Source organism: Gallinula chloropus (genome assembly GCF_964237585.1).
Source record: "Gallinula chloropus genome assembly, chromosome: 1".
In the NCBI taxonomy this organism is placed as follows: domain Eukaryota; kingdom Metazoa; phylum Chordata; class Aves; order Gruiformes; family Rallidae; genus Gallinula; species Gallinula chloropus.
Genome location: NC_140085.1, coordinates 22,461,545 through 22,479,449, shown reverse-complemented (window position 1 = coordinate 22,479,449; position 17,905 = coordinate 22,461,545). Strand labels below are relative to the sequence as shown.

General features: G+C 38.8%; 1 protein-coding gene across 1 annotated transcript in view; it reads left to right on the top strand.

The window, feature by feature from the left end:
• Positions 1-17,615, top strand: part of CRY1 (cryptochrome circadian regulator 1) — a 38,922-nt gene extending 21,307 nt beyond the window's left edge. Inside the window, exons 2-14 of the mRNA XM_084271025.1 lie at positions 8-116; positions 3,914-4,056; positions 5,979-6,163; positions 7,416-7,504; positions 8,076-8,216; positions 8,322-8,633; positions 10,946-11,097; positions 11,197-11,399; positions 12,203-12,304; positions 13,409-13,501; positions 14,690-14,761; positions 14,859-14,966; positions 16,972-17,615. Coding sequence (XP_084127151.1) covers positions 8-116; positions 3,914-4,056; positions 5,979-6,163; positions 7,416-7,504; positions 8,076-8,216; positions 8,322-8,633; positions 10,946-11,097; positions 11,197-11,399; positions 12,203-12,304; positions 13,409-13,501; positions 14,690-14,761; positions 14,859-14,962 — 1,705 coding nt within the window. The 3' untranslated portion in view covers positions 14,963-14,966; positions 16,972-17,615. The remainder of the gene's footprint in view (positions 1-7; positions 117-3,913; positions 4,057-5,978; positions 6,164-7,415; positions 7,505-8,075; positions 8,217-8,321; positions 8,634-10,945; positions 11,098-11,196; positions 11,400-12,202; positions 12,305-13,408; positions 13,502-14,689; positions 14,762-14,858; positions 14,967-16,971) is intronic.
• The last annotated feature ends 290 nt before the right edge of the window (positions 17,616-17,905 follow it).

Below are 17,905 nucleotides of genomic sequence, written 5' to 3'. Positions count from 1 at the left end.
CTTGCAGATTCCTGCTTCAGTGTCTTGAAGACCTTGATGCCAATCTACGGAAACTGAATTCACGCTTGTTTGTTATTCGTGGACAACCAGCAGATGTTTTCCCCAGACTTTTTAAGGTAAATGCCACCTTGCAGTTGTTTCTATCCATGGATATGGGAATATTTTTTGCACGTGTTATTATCCATGCAAACACTTAACTGAACTTGCAGTTTCTCTTTAAGGTTGTTTTTGTTGAGTGTTTTCCCCTTTAATGTGTGTATCACCAACTGAATGGAGATGCTCTTAGGTTTTATGGGGTTTGGGTTCTTTCTTTCCAGAAATTGAACTGATTTCCAGTGGTTTAAGTGTAGATACTGTATGTTACTAGATGTTCCTTTTGAGGTTCCCTTTGAAATACTGAAATAGAATTCTGTGCACACAAATCCAGGTTCAAAGCCTGACCTGCCAAAACAATGTTTTATTTAGACCAAATATCTGCTGCAGTTGTTTTTTGGCCATTAAAAGTGATTTAATAAGCTTTTTGCCATACCAAGCTGAAAATTCAAAACTCTTAATTCTGTCTTCATTCTTGTGCTGTAGTTGTGAAATGCTAACTGACTGTTTGGTGGGTTGTTTTTTTTTTTTAATGAAGAATTTCCTGCATGAGTACTGTGGCATTAGCTGCTGCTTGCAACCCCCCAGATAGTCAAGCTTGCTACATCTGCCTGCCAAATTTGGCTCAATTGCATTTAAATAGGGGCAAAGATCTTGCTGTTGTGTGTGTGGTTGCCTTCTGGATTTAAGTGATCTGTGACAAGTTTTCTTAAATACTCTAATGGCTGCTATGACAAGTCCCACTTCAGATCTTGTTACTAGGCTGATCTTTCTGTGCTTAACAGCATTGGAATGCCACGTTTTCAGAATATTAACTCTAGTGAGGAGAAGGTAATGAAAAGAACTCATCGTATAGGTAGCAAACAGCAATCATCTGTCTTGTCTGTCTTCTGGTTTCTCAAATTTTAAAGTATCTTCATTGTATATTTGCTCACTGAGCAGCTTTTCAGACCGTCCTCTGTCCTTAAACTAATAAAAGGTAGTGTTGAAGCTCTTGAGGATTTCTTCAACTTTTGACTGAAGACTACCTGCAACATGCATCTGTCTCATATCATTAATCTCAGAGCCTCTTTGCCAGAGCAGTAGCTGTACATAAGGCACTTGCAGTGCAGTGAAGGGCATATAACACTGAACCAGGCTTTTCAGATGATCCTCATTAAATGTCTCAAAGGTGAGCGATGATCCTGACCCTGAAGATCACACGTAGATATTTTTTGACTGGGAGAGGATAACTTAGTAAATAATGGTAGGAGATGTGGAATGTCTGACACAAGGTTCTATCACAGATGCCAGCATCTGTGGATTTTCTGGGGATGCATGTTGCACAACTCTTTGTTGTTAGGGCTCTCCTGTTCGTAGCCTGAGGGACAATTCTTTCAAACGGCAGAACACTGATCTGCCTTTATACATGCAAAAGGCCTCAAGGACCTTTAGGCTCTTCCATTATTTTATTTTTTGTGTGTGTGAGATTAGATATATCTATATCTATGCATAGATATAGATGACTGACCAAGATGGAGTGGAACACGTTTCTTATGAGGACAGGCTGAGGGAGCTGGGCCTCTTTAGCTCAGAGAAGAGATTGAGGGGTGACCTTTTTCATGTTTATAAATGTGTAAAGGGTGAGAGTCAGGAGAATGGAGCCAGGCTCTTCTCAGTGGTGGCCAGCAATAGGACAAGGGGCACCGGGTGCAAGCTGGAGCATAGGAAGTTGCATGTGAATGTAAGGAGGAACTTTTCACTGTGAGGGTGATGGAGCACTGGAACAGGCTGCCCAGAGAGGTTGAGGAGTCTCCTTCTCTGGAGACACTGAAAAGCCTGGATGTGTTCTTGTGTGATTTAGTCTAGGTGACACTGCTCTGGCAGGGGATTGGACTAGATGATCTTTCAAGGTCCCTTCAAACTACTAATGTTCTGTGATTCTGTGTTTGCTTTCCTCTTTCCAGACCTTCAGAACAGTTTTGCTTCCCTGAAGACACTGAGTTCAGTGTCACATGTTTTCAGCAGTACCAGCTAACAGAGCTGCTGATACCAACAGTAGGCCGTCATCCTCTTGCCTCATTCTCTTCAATTTGCCTTGATCTGCTCTGTATCTCTAACTCTTTTGGACTGGTTTGATAAAGACAATAGGATTGGAACTATTTCTAATTCTTTAAATGCATCAGTGTTGCTAAAAGCATCCAGCAGCATGTGCAAAACTACTTGTGTTCTTCTCTTAAGTGCCTGTCTTGTGCTGATGTGATGCGGGAGTATTCACATCACAGAGTGCTTGTCTCAGAGTTCTCTGGTGACGTGGCTCTGGCTCTTAGACACTTTTTAATGGTTTTCTTTTCAGTATGCCAGAATGAAGAAAGATGTAAAAAAATTCTGTTGCAACTTGTCAGTCAGTGGGTTGACATTATGAAATGTGAAATAATGGTTGTATGAAGGTGTAGGAGGTTGCTTGGGGATTCAGGACTGGGGTCAGTCTTTGAAGACATAACGATGGAAAGAGCCAAGCCTTCTTTCAAAGAGCAAGCACTCCTTGAAATTGCTTATCCTCGGGGTTGTACCTGGGCTTTGTCTAGGAGGGAGCTTAGAGTTCAGAAGTGAAACAGCACTGTAGGTTAACAGCACAGAGTGTCCCTTGTCTCTTTGGTATAAATCCAGTTCTCTGGAATAGTGTGGCTGGTGTATTTAAATCAACTGATAAAGATTCTGAGGGGATAGGAAGGTATCTGTCTGGGTTTGGCAGGATGGCTTTCTATGATTGTTCTGTGTCTGTCTTGCCTTTTCAATTTCCTGCTGTTGCAGAAGGCTAGTGTTACTTTTTCACTTTCTTTGCTTCTGTCATGGTTTAGCCCCATGCAGCCACTTACTCCTCACCCTACCAGTGGGGTGGAGAGGGGAATCAGAAGAAAGGGAAACACATTGGCTGGCATAAGGACAGTTTAGTAGGACAGGAAAAGAAGAGAAAAAATAACAATACTAATAAAAGAATATACTAAACAGGTGATACACAATGCAGTTTGTTTACTATCTGGAACCTGATGCTCAGCCTGTAGCCCTTGCCCTTATATGCCAAGCATGATGTCATGCCTGGTTTGGGTCAGCTGTCCTGGCTGTGTCCTGTCCCAGCTTTTTGTGACAATTAACTGTGTCCCAGCTGGAAAGCAGGGCAGCTGTTACTGTTGGCCTTGGTAACAGCATCTGTTATGTAAAGGACATTAGACTTGAAGGCGTCATCTTTTTAGGACACAGATTTTTTAAAATTTTTTTTTAATTGAGAATTTGAAGATTGTTCTGGTGAGTGATAGGTAACATGCACACTATCTGCCCATCCCCCCCACCCCCCCAAACCACCCAAAAAACACCAAATCACAAAACAAACCCCCACCACCCAGAAGAAAACAAAAAAGAAAGCCAAAACAATTTCACTTCTGCTGTTAAAGTTGACAGACATACATGAAAAGCTTTTCAGCAGAAGATGCTGATGATGATCAATGTCCAGCAGATAGCCTCTGTCATCTTTCCCTTTTGTTGTGTCTCTTCTGGTATGTGGATCAACGTTAGAGCTGAGTTTTCAGAAATTGCACAAAAGTTGTCCCGTTACTGTGTGCTGCACCCACAGCAATGGGACAGAGGAAGGCTTTGATTCCTATTTAGTTTCCAAAACACTAGGCTTTATTGGTTTGAGTCTGGGTGTCTGAATATATTGCTGGCCTATCCATAGGTAATACCTAGTGTTCCATCTTGTCCCTGTCCTTCCTGTTCTCCTTTCCCTCACCCTCCATCAAGAAACTGAGTTGCTGAAGAGGCTGATTTTTGGTTTGTGTTGCAGGAATGGAATATTGCAAAACTTTCTATTGAATATGATTCTGAACCATTTGGGAAGGAAAGAGATGCAGCGATCAAGAAGCTGGCTAGTGAAGCTGGAGTGGAGGTCATTGTTCGAATATCCCATACGTTATATGACCTAGATAAGTAAGTTATTACCTCTGATTTGAAAAAGAACAAAAAATTATCGATTGCATGTAGTATTTGGTTTGATATTGTGTGCTACTTTCAATGTGGAGCTCTCTTTAGTTAGGATTTATGCTTCTCTCTTATCCATCCAAATCTTATTGCATACTGAGCAGAACTTTTGCAACTCCAAAAAATGGTACCATGTATCTGAAATACACTTTTGATTTGGGGCTCGCTTGAAAAGAATGGTCATGTTAACTGTCTGTCTTTTTGTCATAGTTTAACCCTGCAGGCAGGTTAAAAAACCCACACAGCTGGTTGCTCACAACTTTCTCTCTCCTTCCCCATCCCACTGGGAGGGGAGAGAATTATAAAGAAGAAAAAAAGGTAAAATTGTGGTTTGAGGTTAAGACAGTTTAATATGACATAATAGGAAGTGAACAATAATAATCATAATAATGATAAAAGAACATACAAACTGTGCATGCACACTCCAATTGTTCACCACCTGGAACTGATTCTCAACTAGTTCCTGAGCCTCACCACTTCCCAGCCAACTACCTAGGTACATGCTGAGCATGATGTCATGTAGTATGGAGTATCTCTTTGGCCAGTTTGGGTCAGCTGTCCTGGCCACGTTCCCTCCCAGCTTCTTGGGCACCCCCTCACCTTCTTGTTGGCAGGCCAGTGTGAGAAGCTGAAAGTCCTTGGCTGCTTGGCAACAACTAAAACATGGGTGTGTTATCAACTGTTGTTCTCACACTAAAGCCAAAACACAGCAATATACCAGCTGCTAGGAAGAAAATTAACTCTATCCCAGCCAAAACCAGGACACTTTTATAATGAAGTTAAACATGCCTGTGACTTCTTCCAAATAAGTTCTGTTGTTAGTTGTTTTGTTAGATTTTGTCCTTATTTCACTACTTATGCAGAAGTTAACAGAAAGTATTTTTTTTCTTTCCTTTCAAAAACTGTTTCTTATATATCCAGAAAGCAATTAGGGATTGTTTGATATCCCTGCATTGCCTTACTTACTGTCTTGTTTATACTTTTCCACAGATCTGTTTAAATGGATTAGCATTAGCTCAGTATTATAGAAACATAATCCACAAACTATTTGAAAGTATGACTTGATGTCTCCTAGCATTGAGTAATATATTGTGGGAGATGCCTGTTCTATTCTGTTATAAGCCAATGAATGAGAGGCAGCTAGGCATGTGGGAGGAAAGGGAATTATTTAGTTTTCAAACCAATACCTGATTATTTTTTAACCCTGAATTGAAAATTCCTTTTCTTCTGTCCCCACCCAAGCACCATGACTTCTCCCCCCTACCCTCCCCATGCCCCCCTAAATGAACAGCTGGTTCCATCTATGACTTTGTAAATAATTTCTTTGAAGTCATCCTGCTTCTGAGATTTTAGAGATATTTAAGGTGACAATGCAAAACATGGAAACTGTTTTTAAAACAGGTCTGTGTATAAACTAGACTTTAATATTTCCCCATGTGAAGACAGTTGTAATATTGACTACTGATCTCAAGAACAGACTTGAAAAAAAGAGGGGTTTTTAATGCAAAAAATATGGTCTCGTAGGGGACTTGGATGTTTCTTTATGTAGCTATGATCTCCCATCTGCTTTTGTGATCGGTATTTTTCTTTTGTCTTTCTCCATCTTTGTTACTTACTTGCTCTTGAAGCACTTCCATCCACCCAGGAGTGACTTTGTTATAAAATTTATGTCTCCTGGGGAGGGGGAGAGGATAGTAAAATTAAAGTTCAGACTGTCTGGATTGCCATATATATCTGTGATTTTTATATAACATGCTATAGGCAGGTAAGATATTTCTGTGTGTATATATGTGTGTTTATATTTAAAAGCGTTATATACTATTGTCTGATGGAAATGTCTTTCTCTTTTTCTTCTTTTCTCTCCAATCTAGAATAATAGAATTAAATGGAGGACAGCCACCTCTTACTTACAAGCGATTCCAGACCCTAATTAGTAGAATGGAACCACTGGAGATGCCAGTGGAGACTATAACTCCAGAGGTAATGGAAAAATGTACTACTCCAGTTTCTGATGACCATGATGAGAAATACGGTGTTCCATCACTTGAAGAGCTGGGTATGTTCTAAGATTGCTTTGACACTGTGAAACTAAGATATAATCTACCAATAGAAGCATAACACTTACCATAACAGTGAGAGAGGCTCTACTTACGGTTAATTGTTAAACTCATGCCAATTATGACACACAAAAGATACAAAGGATAATAAATGCTGTAAAATTTCATTGTTTTCTTCTAAATGTGAGGTCAGATCAAACTACACCAAGTACTGTTTGGCCTCTTGTATTACAACATAGCTGTTTTTCCATGGCACCGCATAATCATGAAGCTACTAATCGTCTTTGATACTTCATTTTGTATTAAGTGCATTTGGTATCTTTGTGCTTCATTTGTGCTGTCACTTTACAGATTACTAAAAAACCCAAACAGCGTTCTGGTCTTATAATGCCAAAAAAGATTAGGAGAAGGCAAATATTTTAGGAGGTTCTTGGGGTGGGGAAAGTCTTATGTATCTGTAAATTTAATTTTAAGAAACAGTATCAAGCTATTATCCTGTGACCACCCCCCCCTTCTCTTTCCCATTATTCCACACACTGAAAGGCAAGCAAATGCGATAGGATCTCCAGATTGCTAACAAAAGGGCCTTGACAGCTTTTTGCTAAGCTCTGGCTGCTCTGTCTAGTCCATTTGAACTTATATGGTCATTAAACTATAGGCAGATGTGATCTCATGCACCTGGTGATCTCGAGTGAGGTGCTAGGTTGTTACTTTCGTTTCATCTTTCTTTTATAGCTAAGGTAAAGGCTTATCAAATTGACAATAATCCTCATCTACTAAGTCAAGGTCAATAAAACCTAGGAATGTTCTGAAGACAGCACTCATGCTTTTAACTTGATGGAAAAGGCTTCTAGACATTCTGTAAATTACAATAGCAATTGTTACTTCTTAATAGTAATATTAAAAAAAAAAGTTGTGGTTTTGAAGTAGCCCACATATTGTAGAACTGAGAATGTGAAAATATTTCGAAAAATGATAGGAAGGTGACTATTAAAAAACCCAAGTGGAACTGAAGTAAGACCATTCACATTGATTTACTCTGAGTTTCAGATGCTGAATGTAAATTTTGCTGTGAGGTAGAAATACTGAATGTGTTTTAAAACTTGGTTGTGTGCTATTTTAGCACTTGTACTTTGCCGTGGGTCCAATATAGAGTTCTTCTCAAGATGTAGTAAAATGTAGTCAGGTATTAATATGCCAGAATGCAGTATAAACAAACATGGAATTTCCTTGTTGGAATTTGTTTTTCAGGTTTTGACACAGATGGTCTGCCTTCTGCAGTATGGCCGGGGGGAGAAACAGAAGCTCTCACACGATTGGAAAGACACTTAGAACGAAAGGTATGTTTCAGATCATTGCAAGTATGACACATCTGGGAAACATAGCTGCTCTTCGTAATGGAATGTGAAAGGAATTGGGAAGCTTGTTTAAAAGAAAGCCAAAATCACAAAGTGGAACTTAAGGACTTGATATGATATAAATCAAATTGTCATTTCTTCTGAAAGATGATAGCTGGTTGTCTTCTAATTTCAATTTTAGAGAACGTCTGTTACACTGTTTTCTGCTAAAAAATAATTATTCTGTGAAGGTAATTTTACTTGAAACATACTTTTTATAACTGAAGGGGAATTCCTCTAAAAGCTAACATATTGCTAGTTGTCTAGGTTTCCTCTGTATTTAAAAGAAAGGGATAGGTAGTTCTGGAAGACAGCTCATGCCTTCTGCATTGAGATGAATTATCTTCTGGTGATTCAAGAGGAACCCCTAGATATCGTAGGTAACGTGATTGTCTGTCCCATATGTCTGGATTCAGTTATAGACAGCGCGTGATTTCTCCCCTTTTGTTTACAAGTTGCTCCCTAGTCTGAAGTCTGATATTGCTGTGTGGTTTTTGTTTTGGATTTTTTTAAGGCTTGGGTAGCAAACTTTGAAAGACCACGAATGAATGCAAATTCTCTTTTGGCAAGCCCGACAGGGCTTAGTCCCTACCTCCGCTTTGGCTGTTTGTCCTGTCGTCTCTTTTATTTCAAGTTAACGGATCTGTACAAAAAGGTATGATTTCTATGAGTCAGCTGTATGTTCTTAGATGCCGTGATTATTTTTCCCCCCCTTACTCTTTCTCCTAATAAAACATTTTCCTTTAATGATGATCTTCAGGTAAAAAAGAACAGCTCCCCTCCCCTCTCCCTCTATGGCCAGCTGTTATGGCGTGAATTTTTCTACACAGCGGCGACTAACAATCCACGGTTTGATAAAATGGAGGGGAATCCTATCTGTGTTCAAATTCCATGGGATAAGAATCCTGAGGCTTTGGCCAAATGGGCAGAAGGCAGGACAGGTTTTCCTTGGATTGATGCAATTATGACACAGCTTCGTCAAGAAGGTTGGATTCACCATTTAGCCCGGCATGCTGTAGCATGCTTTTTGACTCGAGGTGACCTCTGGATTAGCTGGGAAGAAGGAATGAAGGTATTGTCTTATTCTTGAATTTCTTAAAGTGCCTTAGTCATTCTAGAATTGTTCTTACTGTGTGGCTTAAGTTAAAATTTGAACCTTTAAACTGTGACCAAAATCAAATTTGGTCTGATAAGTCGGTGGTGCTGGAGTTTTGCCTGTTGAATGCTGCCTTTTATTGGAATTTTAGTGTTTCTTGCAGTCAGAATAGGTCTGTAATTCTTCTAAATTTGAGATTTCTTCCTAAATCTTTGCAAATAAATATGGATTACTCTTCTAATTGAAACTTATTTCCAGTCACACTGTGTGGACAGTTTTTGTTCACATCTCATGTCTGCTTCCCTGAAAAGAGAAAGCTCCACGGGAATTAGAGGGAGAGAACTAAAAGCTAAGAATGCCCCTTTGCCCAGTGTTAGAAGTGTGAGTATGGGCAACGTGATTTGGCTGAAGTTTCAGTGCAACTAATTTCTGTGCAAGTACCCAAGAGATGCAGAAGTTCAAACCACAAACGTTAGTCTTCTGAAGAAAAGGAATGGAATAATTTCATCTTAGCCTTTGAATCAGTTGTACCTTTTTAGAAGGGTGGCACGTTTATTATTGTGCAATGATAATAAATTAAAAATAGGGTTTTATTTTTTGAAATCTAAAAATGAACTTTCTTGCTATCAAGATTGTCAATTCATGTGTATAATCTTAAGAAATTTCACCTTTCTTAACAAATCAGTTGTAAGCAAACACCATTCATTTAAAAAAATGTCTTGGTTATGCAACAACATAAGCTGCTTTAGGAATTTGCCTTTTGCGGTTCATAGATAAAGACATTGAATGTGCACATACGTGGGTAACCAGCCAAACAACAAAGCTGTATGTTACAGGTAAACACCAACTTGTTCTTCCTTGGTAACAATACAGATCTATGGAGGGCCCAGACGTGGGCAGTGGAAGGATGTTTAATTCCTACGTCTGTAGCCAGTAAAAGTTAATCCGGCCTTTGGTAGTGCTGTGATTTCCAAAGTGTTATTGCATGGCAGCATCTAGTGGAACAGTTGTGTTGTAACACTTAATGTTCGTCTAAAGGTTGTGTTAATTTTTTTATCACTTTCTATTTAAAATGTTTTTTAAAAGTGTTTGAAGAGAAATCTTATTTTCTTAAATTTTCCCAGTAGTTGCAGATATTTAGACAGAGATTTTCTAGCACTTATTCAGTGTATACTGTAGAATGAATACAAGTTGGGTGGCATCAGTAAGATGTTAAGTTTTAGTGCCTTAGCATGAAGAAAGATGATGGTTTCTTTGGAAAATTTGGATATGATATAAATTTAAAAGGAAAATCAGAACTTGAAAAAATACGTATTAAATTAATATCTGTTCTGAAAACTACTCAGGGCACTCCTTTTAAGAAAAACACTCCAGTATCTTTTACAAAAAAAAGAGAAGCCTTAGCCTTTGCTTGTTAGCCTGCATTGCTAGTGATCTGACTGAGCATTGAAACTTCTTTCTATACAAGTTATTGTCTCTGTTAATAATTAAAAAATAATCAATGTTGGAAACTTGAATGTTTCACAACTATTGAGCTCCAGAGTGCAAATCTTCTACTTCCTCATGGGTTATCTTTAGTGTAGGGGTAGAAATTACCAGAGAGGACTCTCTTTTTTGTCTTCAGAACAGAATTTGTTGTCTGTCCCACTGTTCTTCAGTCTGCTTGGTCCTTCATATACCTCCAGGAATTTAAGTGTACATCATCATTTTCACATAACTGTGACTTAGTAGATAAAACTATTTGCCTTCAAGAATACAGCTTCTGAGTGTTTGTGCTCTTGAATTCTACTCTTAGGATTCCTCGCATAGTGAAAGGTGCTGCACAAATTGAGGGTTTCAGACTGACAATTTGAATTTTGCTTTTGATGTGTCCTGTTTTCTGGAACTTTGCAATGCTCACTCAGTTGTAATGTGATGAAGCAGCTCTTCTGAAATCAACAAATGCCACTTGGAACCAGTCGGGCTCCAGCCATCCTTTGGGGTTTTATTTTTTAAGGATGTGTTTATGCAAGAATGTGTAAATTTTTGGTTGTAGCTTTCTGAGATGTCTACAAGGTTTTTTTTACAGGATAAAAACCAAACAGGCTATCATGCTTTTGTTCTTGAGTTTGGCACTTAGGTAAGTCCTTGCAGTCGCGTACTGAGCATTCTCTGAATGTTGCCAGGTAAGAAAGTGTTGCTGTGTGGAAGAGTTTCTTCTGCTGAAGGTAGAAACTCAGACCAACTCCTGAAAAAGTTTGTGTCTTGAAGGTGTGCTATGTTCAGACTAACTTGTCTGGTTTCTTAAGGTCTTTGAAGAGCTCTTGCTTGACGCAGATTGGAGTGTGAATGCTGGGAGCTGGATGTGGCTGTCCTGCAGTTCCTTCTTTCAGCAGTTTTTTCATTGTTACTGTCCTGTGGGTTTTGGCAGAAGAACTGACCCAAATGGGGATTATATCAGGTAACTCTCAATCTGGAAACTGCAGCGATTCATGGATGTTGCACAAACTGTTAGTGGCTGTATACTTAATATGACACTTTAACTGTTTTTTTTTTCAAGACGTTACTTGCCAGTACTTAGAGGTTTCCCTGCAAAATACATCTATGATCCTTGGAATGCCCCAGAGAGCGTCCAGAAGGCTGCAAAATGTATTATAGGAGTTAATTATCCCAAACCCATGGTAAATCATGCAGAAGCAAGCCGTCTTAATATTGAGAGGATGAAACAAATCTACCAGCAGCTTTCACGATACAGAGGACTGGGTATGGTTATAGGCTGTCGGCTTACTTTGTCTGAAAACTTCTCTCCCTTTCTAGCAATTCATGATTTTGTCACACAGCAGTGGTAGGGACAGGTGAGCTCAGTGTGGTGACCAGGGTTGTGTATTCAAATAAGTGAAAGTACTAGATGCAACAATGAAAGGGTATAAAGAGTTTGAGTGGAGTGATTCTTTCCAAATCTTGCCTGGAAATTATTTTCTGTGGGTTTTTAGGAGGTTTCTGATTTAACTGGGTCTTCTGTGCATTCTAGTACTCTTGTACAGATAGATTTTAATACCAGATGTTAGAAAATGAATGGGCTTCATAACTTCAACAATGCTGTATTTGCAATTGCAAATATTGTTGCTCAAATAGAGACCACCGCAACCTCTGGTAACATCCTTCCTAGTTTGGAAGGACTGTCCCCTTTGCTCTGAGAGGTAAACCACATGCATTGTATTGCTCAGGAAGGTGCAAGCAGTCAGTATGTTCAGATATCAGATATTGAATCAGGATGCATTGAGCTTCATCACACCATAGAGAATAAATACATGTAATAAGAATATTGGGAAAGTCCCACAGAATATTATGTAGAAAACACCTGTCAATTAACTGTGAACTAAAATGACTTGGCAAGTAATTTTCTCCAAAAGGAGAAAAGATGAAGAGGTGTTTTACTGTTATGAAGGTAAACCACTCAGGGTGAGGGTTGGGAATTTGCTGTCATGAGGTAAAAAAGCATGCAACACTTTATTTGTTAATTTTCTGTCTGTCTTCATGCTTACATGTTTTCTTCTGTTGCTTAGGTCTTCTCGCAACAGTGCCTTCTAATCCAAACGGAAACGGAAATGGTGGCCTAATGGGCTATTCACCAGGAGAAAGCATTTCTGCTTGTAGTAGTACAGGAGGTCAGTCAAACTTGTTCAGTACATAGAATTATTAGAACTGAGCCACATAAACATCTGTGGTGCCCTTGGCATTACGTATTCTAACAAAGAACTGTTTCCACAAGACAGTTTTCTGTGCATCACAAATGTTTTCAAATGTATTCTCTAAATATGGTGTGGAAGGTTTGTGTTGATAGACATCCTTAGGTTTTTGAAATCTTGATCATGTGAGAATTTTGTTGAACAGTTTGATTGTGGTTTTCTTCTGGAAGCCTACAAGCATCCTGATACTTGTAACAAGGAGTGATTGTGAATTTTCAAGTCAGAACTGTTAATTAGTAGTTTTCCAATGCTTGCATTAGATTTCTTCCTGGAATTTAATTCTATTGTAACATCAACAACAATGTGGTGAACAGTGTCTGAAAGTACTTAAGACAGAATTTGTCATACAATTTTGATGACAAATACTCTAGACTATTAAAAATCTTATTGTAACACACAAAGATTCATATTAACTAATTACTAAGAAATAAAAATTAAAAGAACAGTATTAACATTGTATAAATCTGTGATGCATCAACATCTTGAATACTGTGTACACCTTGGACTTCTGACTGAAAAGGATGTAGTAGAACTGGAAATTTACAGGTTTTGTGTTCCCCTTAGGCTTTTGTTAAGGTTAGAAACAGAATACAGAGGAAGATGGACCTTGTTGTCAGCCAGTACAGTTCCTCTTGAATAATTGAAGTCTGGACTCCTTAAAGCTGTGTGCTTGAGCTTTTAAGATCAGAACTTTAGAAGACAGGAAGGGCTTAGTTTAAAAATGTGACACTATATGCACTCTTTTCCTCTTAAAATGTATCCATATATACCTAAATGTATATATGGACTTCTTACACTTCTCACATCAGAAATGCATGCATTTTATAGGTATTTGTGTGAATTTAGAAAGACACAGCATTAGAGCTCTAAACCTATTCTGCAGGGGTGTGGGAGGGGAAAAAAAAGCCACAGCTGAAGTCTGCCTATTGAAACAGGTGGGGAAAAAAAAAAACCCAACATTTTAAATTCCGGAACTGGAGTGGTATCTTCTGTTATGTTTAAGTCTCTTTCCTGCCTCTCCAGGAGCTCAGCTGGGATCTGGTGATGGTCATACAGTTGTTCAGCCATGTGCCCTGGGAGACTCTCATACCGGAGCAAGTGGAATTCAGCAGCAAGGTATTATGGCAGTGCCTGTCTGTAGTGGATCTCCAAATCCTTGCAACTATGGAAAAACAGACAAAACATCAAAATAACGTGGTTAGATTTTTGGTGACAGCTGCTGCCTTCAACTTGAACTGGCCTTGTTTCTGTTCTTGAAACATAAAAATTATTTTGTAGAGCAATCCTGCTTGTCTTGTCACTTTTATCTCTAAAATGCTCATCTAGGACTGTACTTGTATGTTTTGAGTGGGAGGGATCACCAGGGTGACTAAGCAAAAATTAATAAATGTTTTCCTAGGTCACTTGAAATGAAAGATACTGAAAGAAAGAACTTCACTTGGTGTATTCCATAGCAAAATTTGCACATTACCTTTTTGCTCATGTCACCACCACTCTTCCCATATCTAATCAATTTCCATAGTTTGTGTGGATATTCTCATAGCATGGGGGCAAATTTTTGTTACTTACTGTAACTGTACAGGAACTTAAGCTGTGGTTTGTGACGGACCAAAGTTGCAGTCAGACTTAGCACAACTGTTTCTTTCTTTGCAGTCTTGCCAGAGGTTGTGTGTTTACTGATCATGACAGACTGTAATCTGTGTTTTGTTTAAGCATCCAGAATGTAACCGGAAGACCACGACTGTTCAGAATAAGAAACCTTGCAACTGCTTTTGCTAACTTTCACTATTTATGCAGGGTGCTCAGTATCAAGGTTGCCAGTGTGTAGTTTACAAGAACCAGAAAATAGTTTGCATCCTTAAGTTACTTGCCTTTTATTTCCCTCCCCACAACTTCGTTATGTTAAGGATTCACTAGTATTGCTCTAACAGAATAATAAAAAGGATGGGGAGACTTGGCAGAATAAGTGTTAAAATTTGTAACAACTTAGAATTAAAGTGTTTGGATATATAAACGTTCTGCTTCTTGCAAATACACTGCATAAATGTATACGCACTTGGTATTGTTCACAGTGCGTATGTAATTTCATACACATTTAACTGCTGTAGACTCCCATGAGGCTTTGTTTTTTCTGCCATAAGAAATCTTCTGCATTCAGGACAGTTTTTGGCATGGCAGGATTTTTCTTGATGATGGAAGATAAATCAATTGGCTCCTTTTTGTTGTCATAAAGAATGTAATTGTACACTTGCTTGCAGTTCTAAATTTTATTTATTATAATAAATATCTACTGTATCTGAACAGGTTACTGTCAAGCAAGTAGTATCTTACACTATGCTCATGGAGACAATCAGCAATCACACTTTTTGCAAGCAGGTAATTTAAAGAACAACAACAAAAAATCAAAACGCTTTTCCTGAATATGTAAAGGTGCATTAGAGTCTTAATTTAAATACTGGTTTTAAATTATCAGGAAGAACGGCCCTTGGTACTGGCATTAGTGCAGGGAAACGCCCAAATCCAGAAGAAGAAACTCAGAGCGTTGGACCAAAAGTCCAGCGACAGAGCACAAATTAAACTGGTAAGATCTGAGACACCTTAAAGTTATCCTGTTAATGAGTAAATTCCTGTATAGATTTTTGTCTGATGACTTTTATATTGCTGCAATGCAAAGGACTCTTAAATGATTGCTGTAAATATTTCAGTTCCAGGTACTGTACAAACAAACAATACAAAATTCTGACTCTGGAGACTTTATGAAGTATGGGATAGGAAGTGTAAGTAGCTGCAAAAATAGAACCAGACCAAAGATTATCAGACCAGATTGAGGTGTTAGCAAAAGGGAGATGGATAAACTGTGGCTTCACATACGTATATTAGCAGAGCATCTTATGTAGCTTCAGTTGCATTCTGCTCCTGCATCTCACGTTGTGCTGGCAGCACCATTTGTGTGACTGTACAGTGACCTGAATTGGAAATCTAACATGACTTCAGAAAGGCTCAGGGCCTTGGTTGGAGTCTTAGGCCTGGAAATGGGCTAAGTGGAACAGGGTTTAGAGAGACATCTCATAAAACCTGCAAAGCACCGATGTAGTTATTGCATGGAAAGATGTAGGGACAAGAAAGAGTTGAAGATGTGTTTGTCATTGGTCTGTAACTTAAGCAGGATGCTCTGGTTGCCAAAGTTTGTCAAGAAAAGCTGTGGTGAGAAGTACTCGAATTTGGAGGCATTGCTAGATAGTTGTGCGTGAACGGGTGTGAAAATGTGTAGAGAGAAGCAGTGAACTGGAGAAAGAATTTGATCTCTGAAATCATCAACATAGAGAAGACAACTGGTTTGTGTGTTTTAGACAAAGTTACTTAAGAACAGGCTGAAGAGAAGAGAAGAGAAAGCCAAAGATGTTATACCCCTTCCCCTGGGAGCTTGATGTGAGAAGAATAAGGAAGATAACCTCAAAGAGAAGTTCAGGAGTATTTACTTAAGTGGAAAGCCAGAGAATGGAGAGCTGCCTGAAACAAGGGGACAAGATGTCAAGACTAGGAGTGTGGCTGCATAGATTAAGCATGGTTCTCTGTTTAGTCCTTCCTCATCTTTAAAAAAAAAACCAACAAACCAGTAGTTGGTTATTACGGAGTTTAAGCAAGAATAGCACATAGGCATGACAATGGTGCATGGGAGACTGGTGGAATTGGAAGGTAGGGATTCTGTACAGAGGTACAACAGTTACAGAAGATGCACTCAGCGTCTCTTGAGACAAAAAGGGAAATTCAATCCATTTCATTTGGATTTGACAGGAAGATGTAATTTTGCTGGCTGTGTGGTGTCAGCACTTTGACAAAGTTATTGCTGTGCATTATGAACAATTGTGTTTTCCTGATTTGATTCAGTGAAGAACCACAGCGCTGTTTCTGTAGTACCTGTCACTTGAAGCGAGCTGAGACCTTAATGACTCGTCAGTCTGCTATTCCCTCCCATAGTGGAAGCACTGTAAACTGTGCTTAATGTTCTCAGACTCATTCCTGGTACTCAGATGGGCCTGAGCTGAACACAATTCCAGGAGGGGCCTGTGTTTCAGCAACTGCCTGGTCCTTACTATGTGTGGAATCATTCAGCATCCATGTTTTGTATTGCAGAATTCCTTAGGTGCTCTTGTCTGTGTAGAAGTACATCCAGAGCGAACCTCTGGTTCCTGTCCAAGCTCTTTTTCAATTGAGAGGCAGGTTGCAGGGGTTTGGCAGAGAAGACTAATTTTGTTAGGGGTGTTCAAAGTGTGCTGCAAAAGCATTATAGTCAAATACAAAAATCAGCCAAGATCCCACTCAAAAACTCTGCTGGCAAAAGGACGTGCACGTTCTGAATTGCGCTGAGCTACAGAGGATGTTGGGCTTTTTGGTTTTAATTCCTCTTTTGGCCACTCAGGAGTTAAGAAATAAGAATTCTGAATATTTGGGACAGTACAAATGGGGACAGGACTTCCTGCAATGAAAAGGGGGAAGGAATATTGGTCTCTTGAGTTAATTCTGCCTTCTTCGAAGACTCACAACAAGCTGCCTAAGAATAATTTATTTTTCTTTTTTTCTTGCAGCATTATTGGCAGAGAAGATACCACTCAAATAACACACAGGACACAACTCCTCCTACTCTGTAATGGAACTAATGTGTTGTGAGAGTACCTGTACTAAAGCGACATACTTTTCATAAGTTATTTTCAGTTCTTCTCAGTTGTTGTAAACAAGTTGGATTTTTGGAATGCATTATTTCTAACTGGCATTTCTATGGTTTTTAACTTTTTGATGATTCTTTCACAAGGGGCGAATTGAGTTTTGTATATAAAGTATTTGGTGAAGAATTTGCTAACTTAATGTAAATATAAACATTCATGATTAGCGATAGACCCATCAATATATTTTTGATAATCTTTCATGTATGTGGTGGTAGGAGAAGCTGTAGTGACATTCTGTAAAATGGATGGACATAGAAGGTTTTAAAGTTTTTTAATTGTTATTATTTTTAGATCCCAGAACTTGACCTCTGTATGATCAACTTCATATTTTCATAATGTAAGTGCTTAGGACTGTGTTTAATCAAATACAGTAGAGTTGTAACCTTTATTAATCACGTTTGTATATAAGTCATATGCCAACTTTTGTCAAGTTGTAAAATTTTCATGTATATGTCCAGTCCTTGTATTTCCCAGTTGCCTTGTTCAGTAATGACATACCTTGTTAATAAAAGAAAATTGTATATATAGATACATGTGTCTGTGTTTTGTGTACACTGTTGCTCTGGTACATACTTCCAACCAGAGCTATTTCATGAAAATGTGACTTTTAGCCTATATTACCATTAACTGCTTCTCACCAGTATACTCATTACCTGTATCTTAAAAGTATCAGAGTTTGCTTTTGCTTCTTTCCTGCTCTGCAGCTCACCTGCTGTTCTGCAAGGGTGTTGATTTTGTAGAACCACAATGGGTTTGCTAGCATTGACTGTCTCAAATGTTTGGAGAAGTTATATCC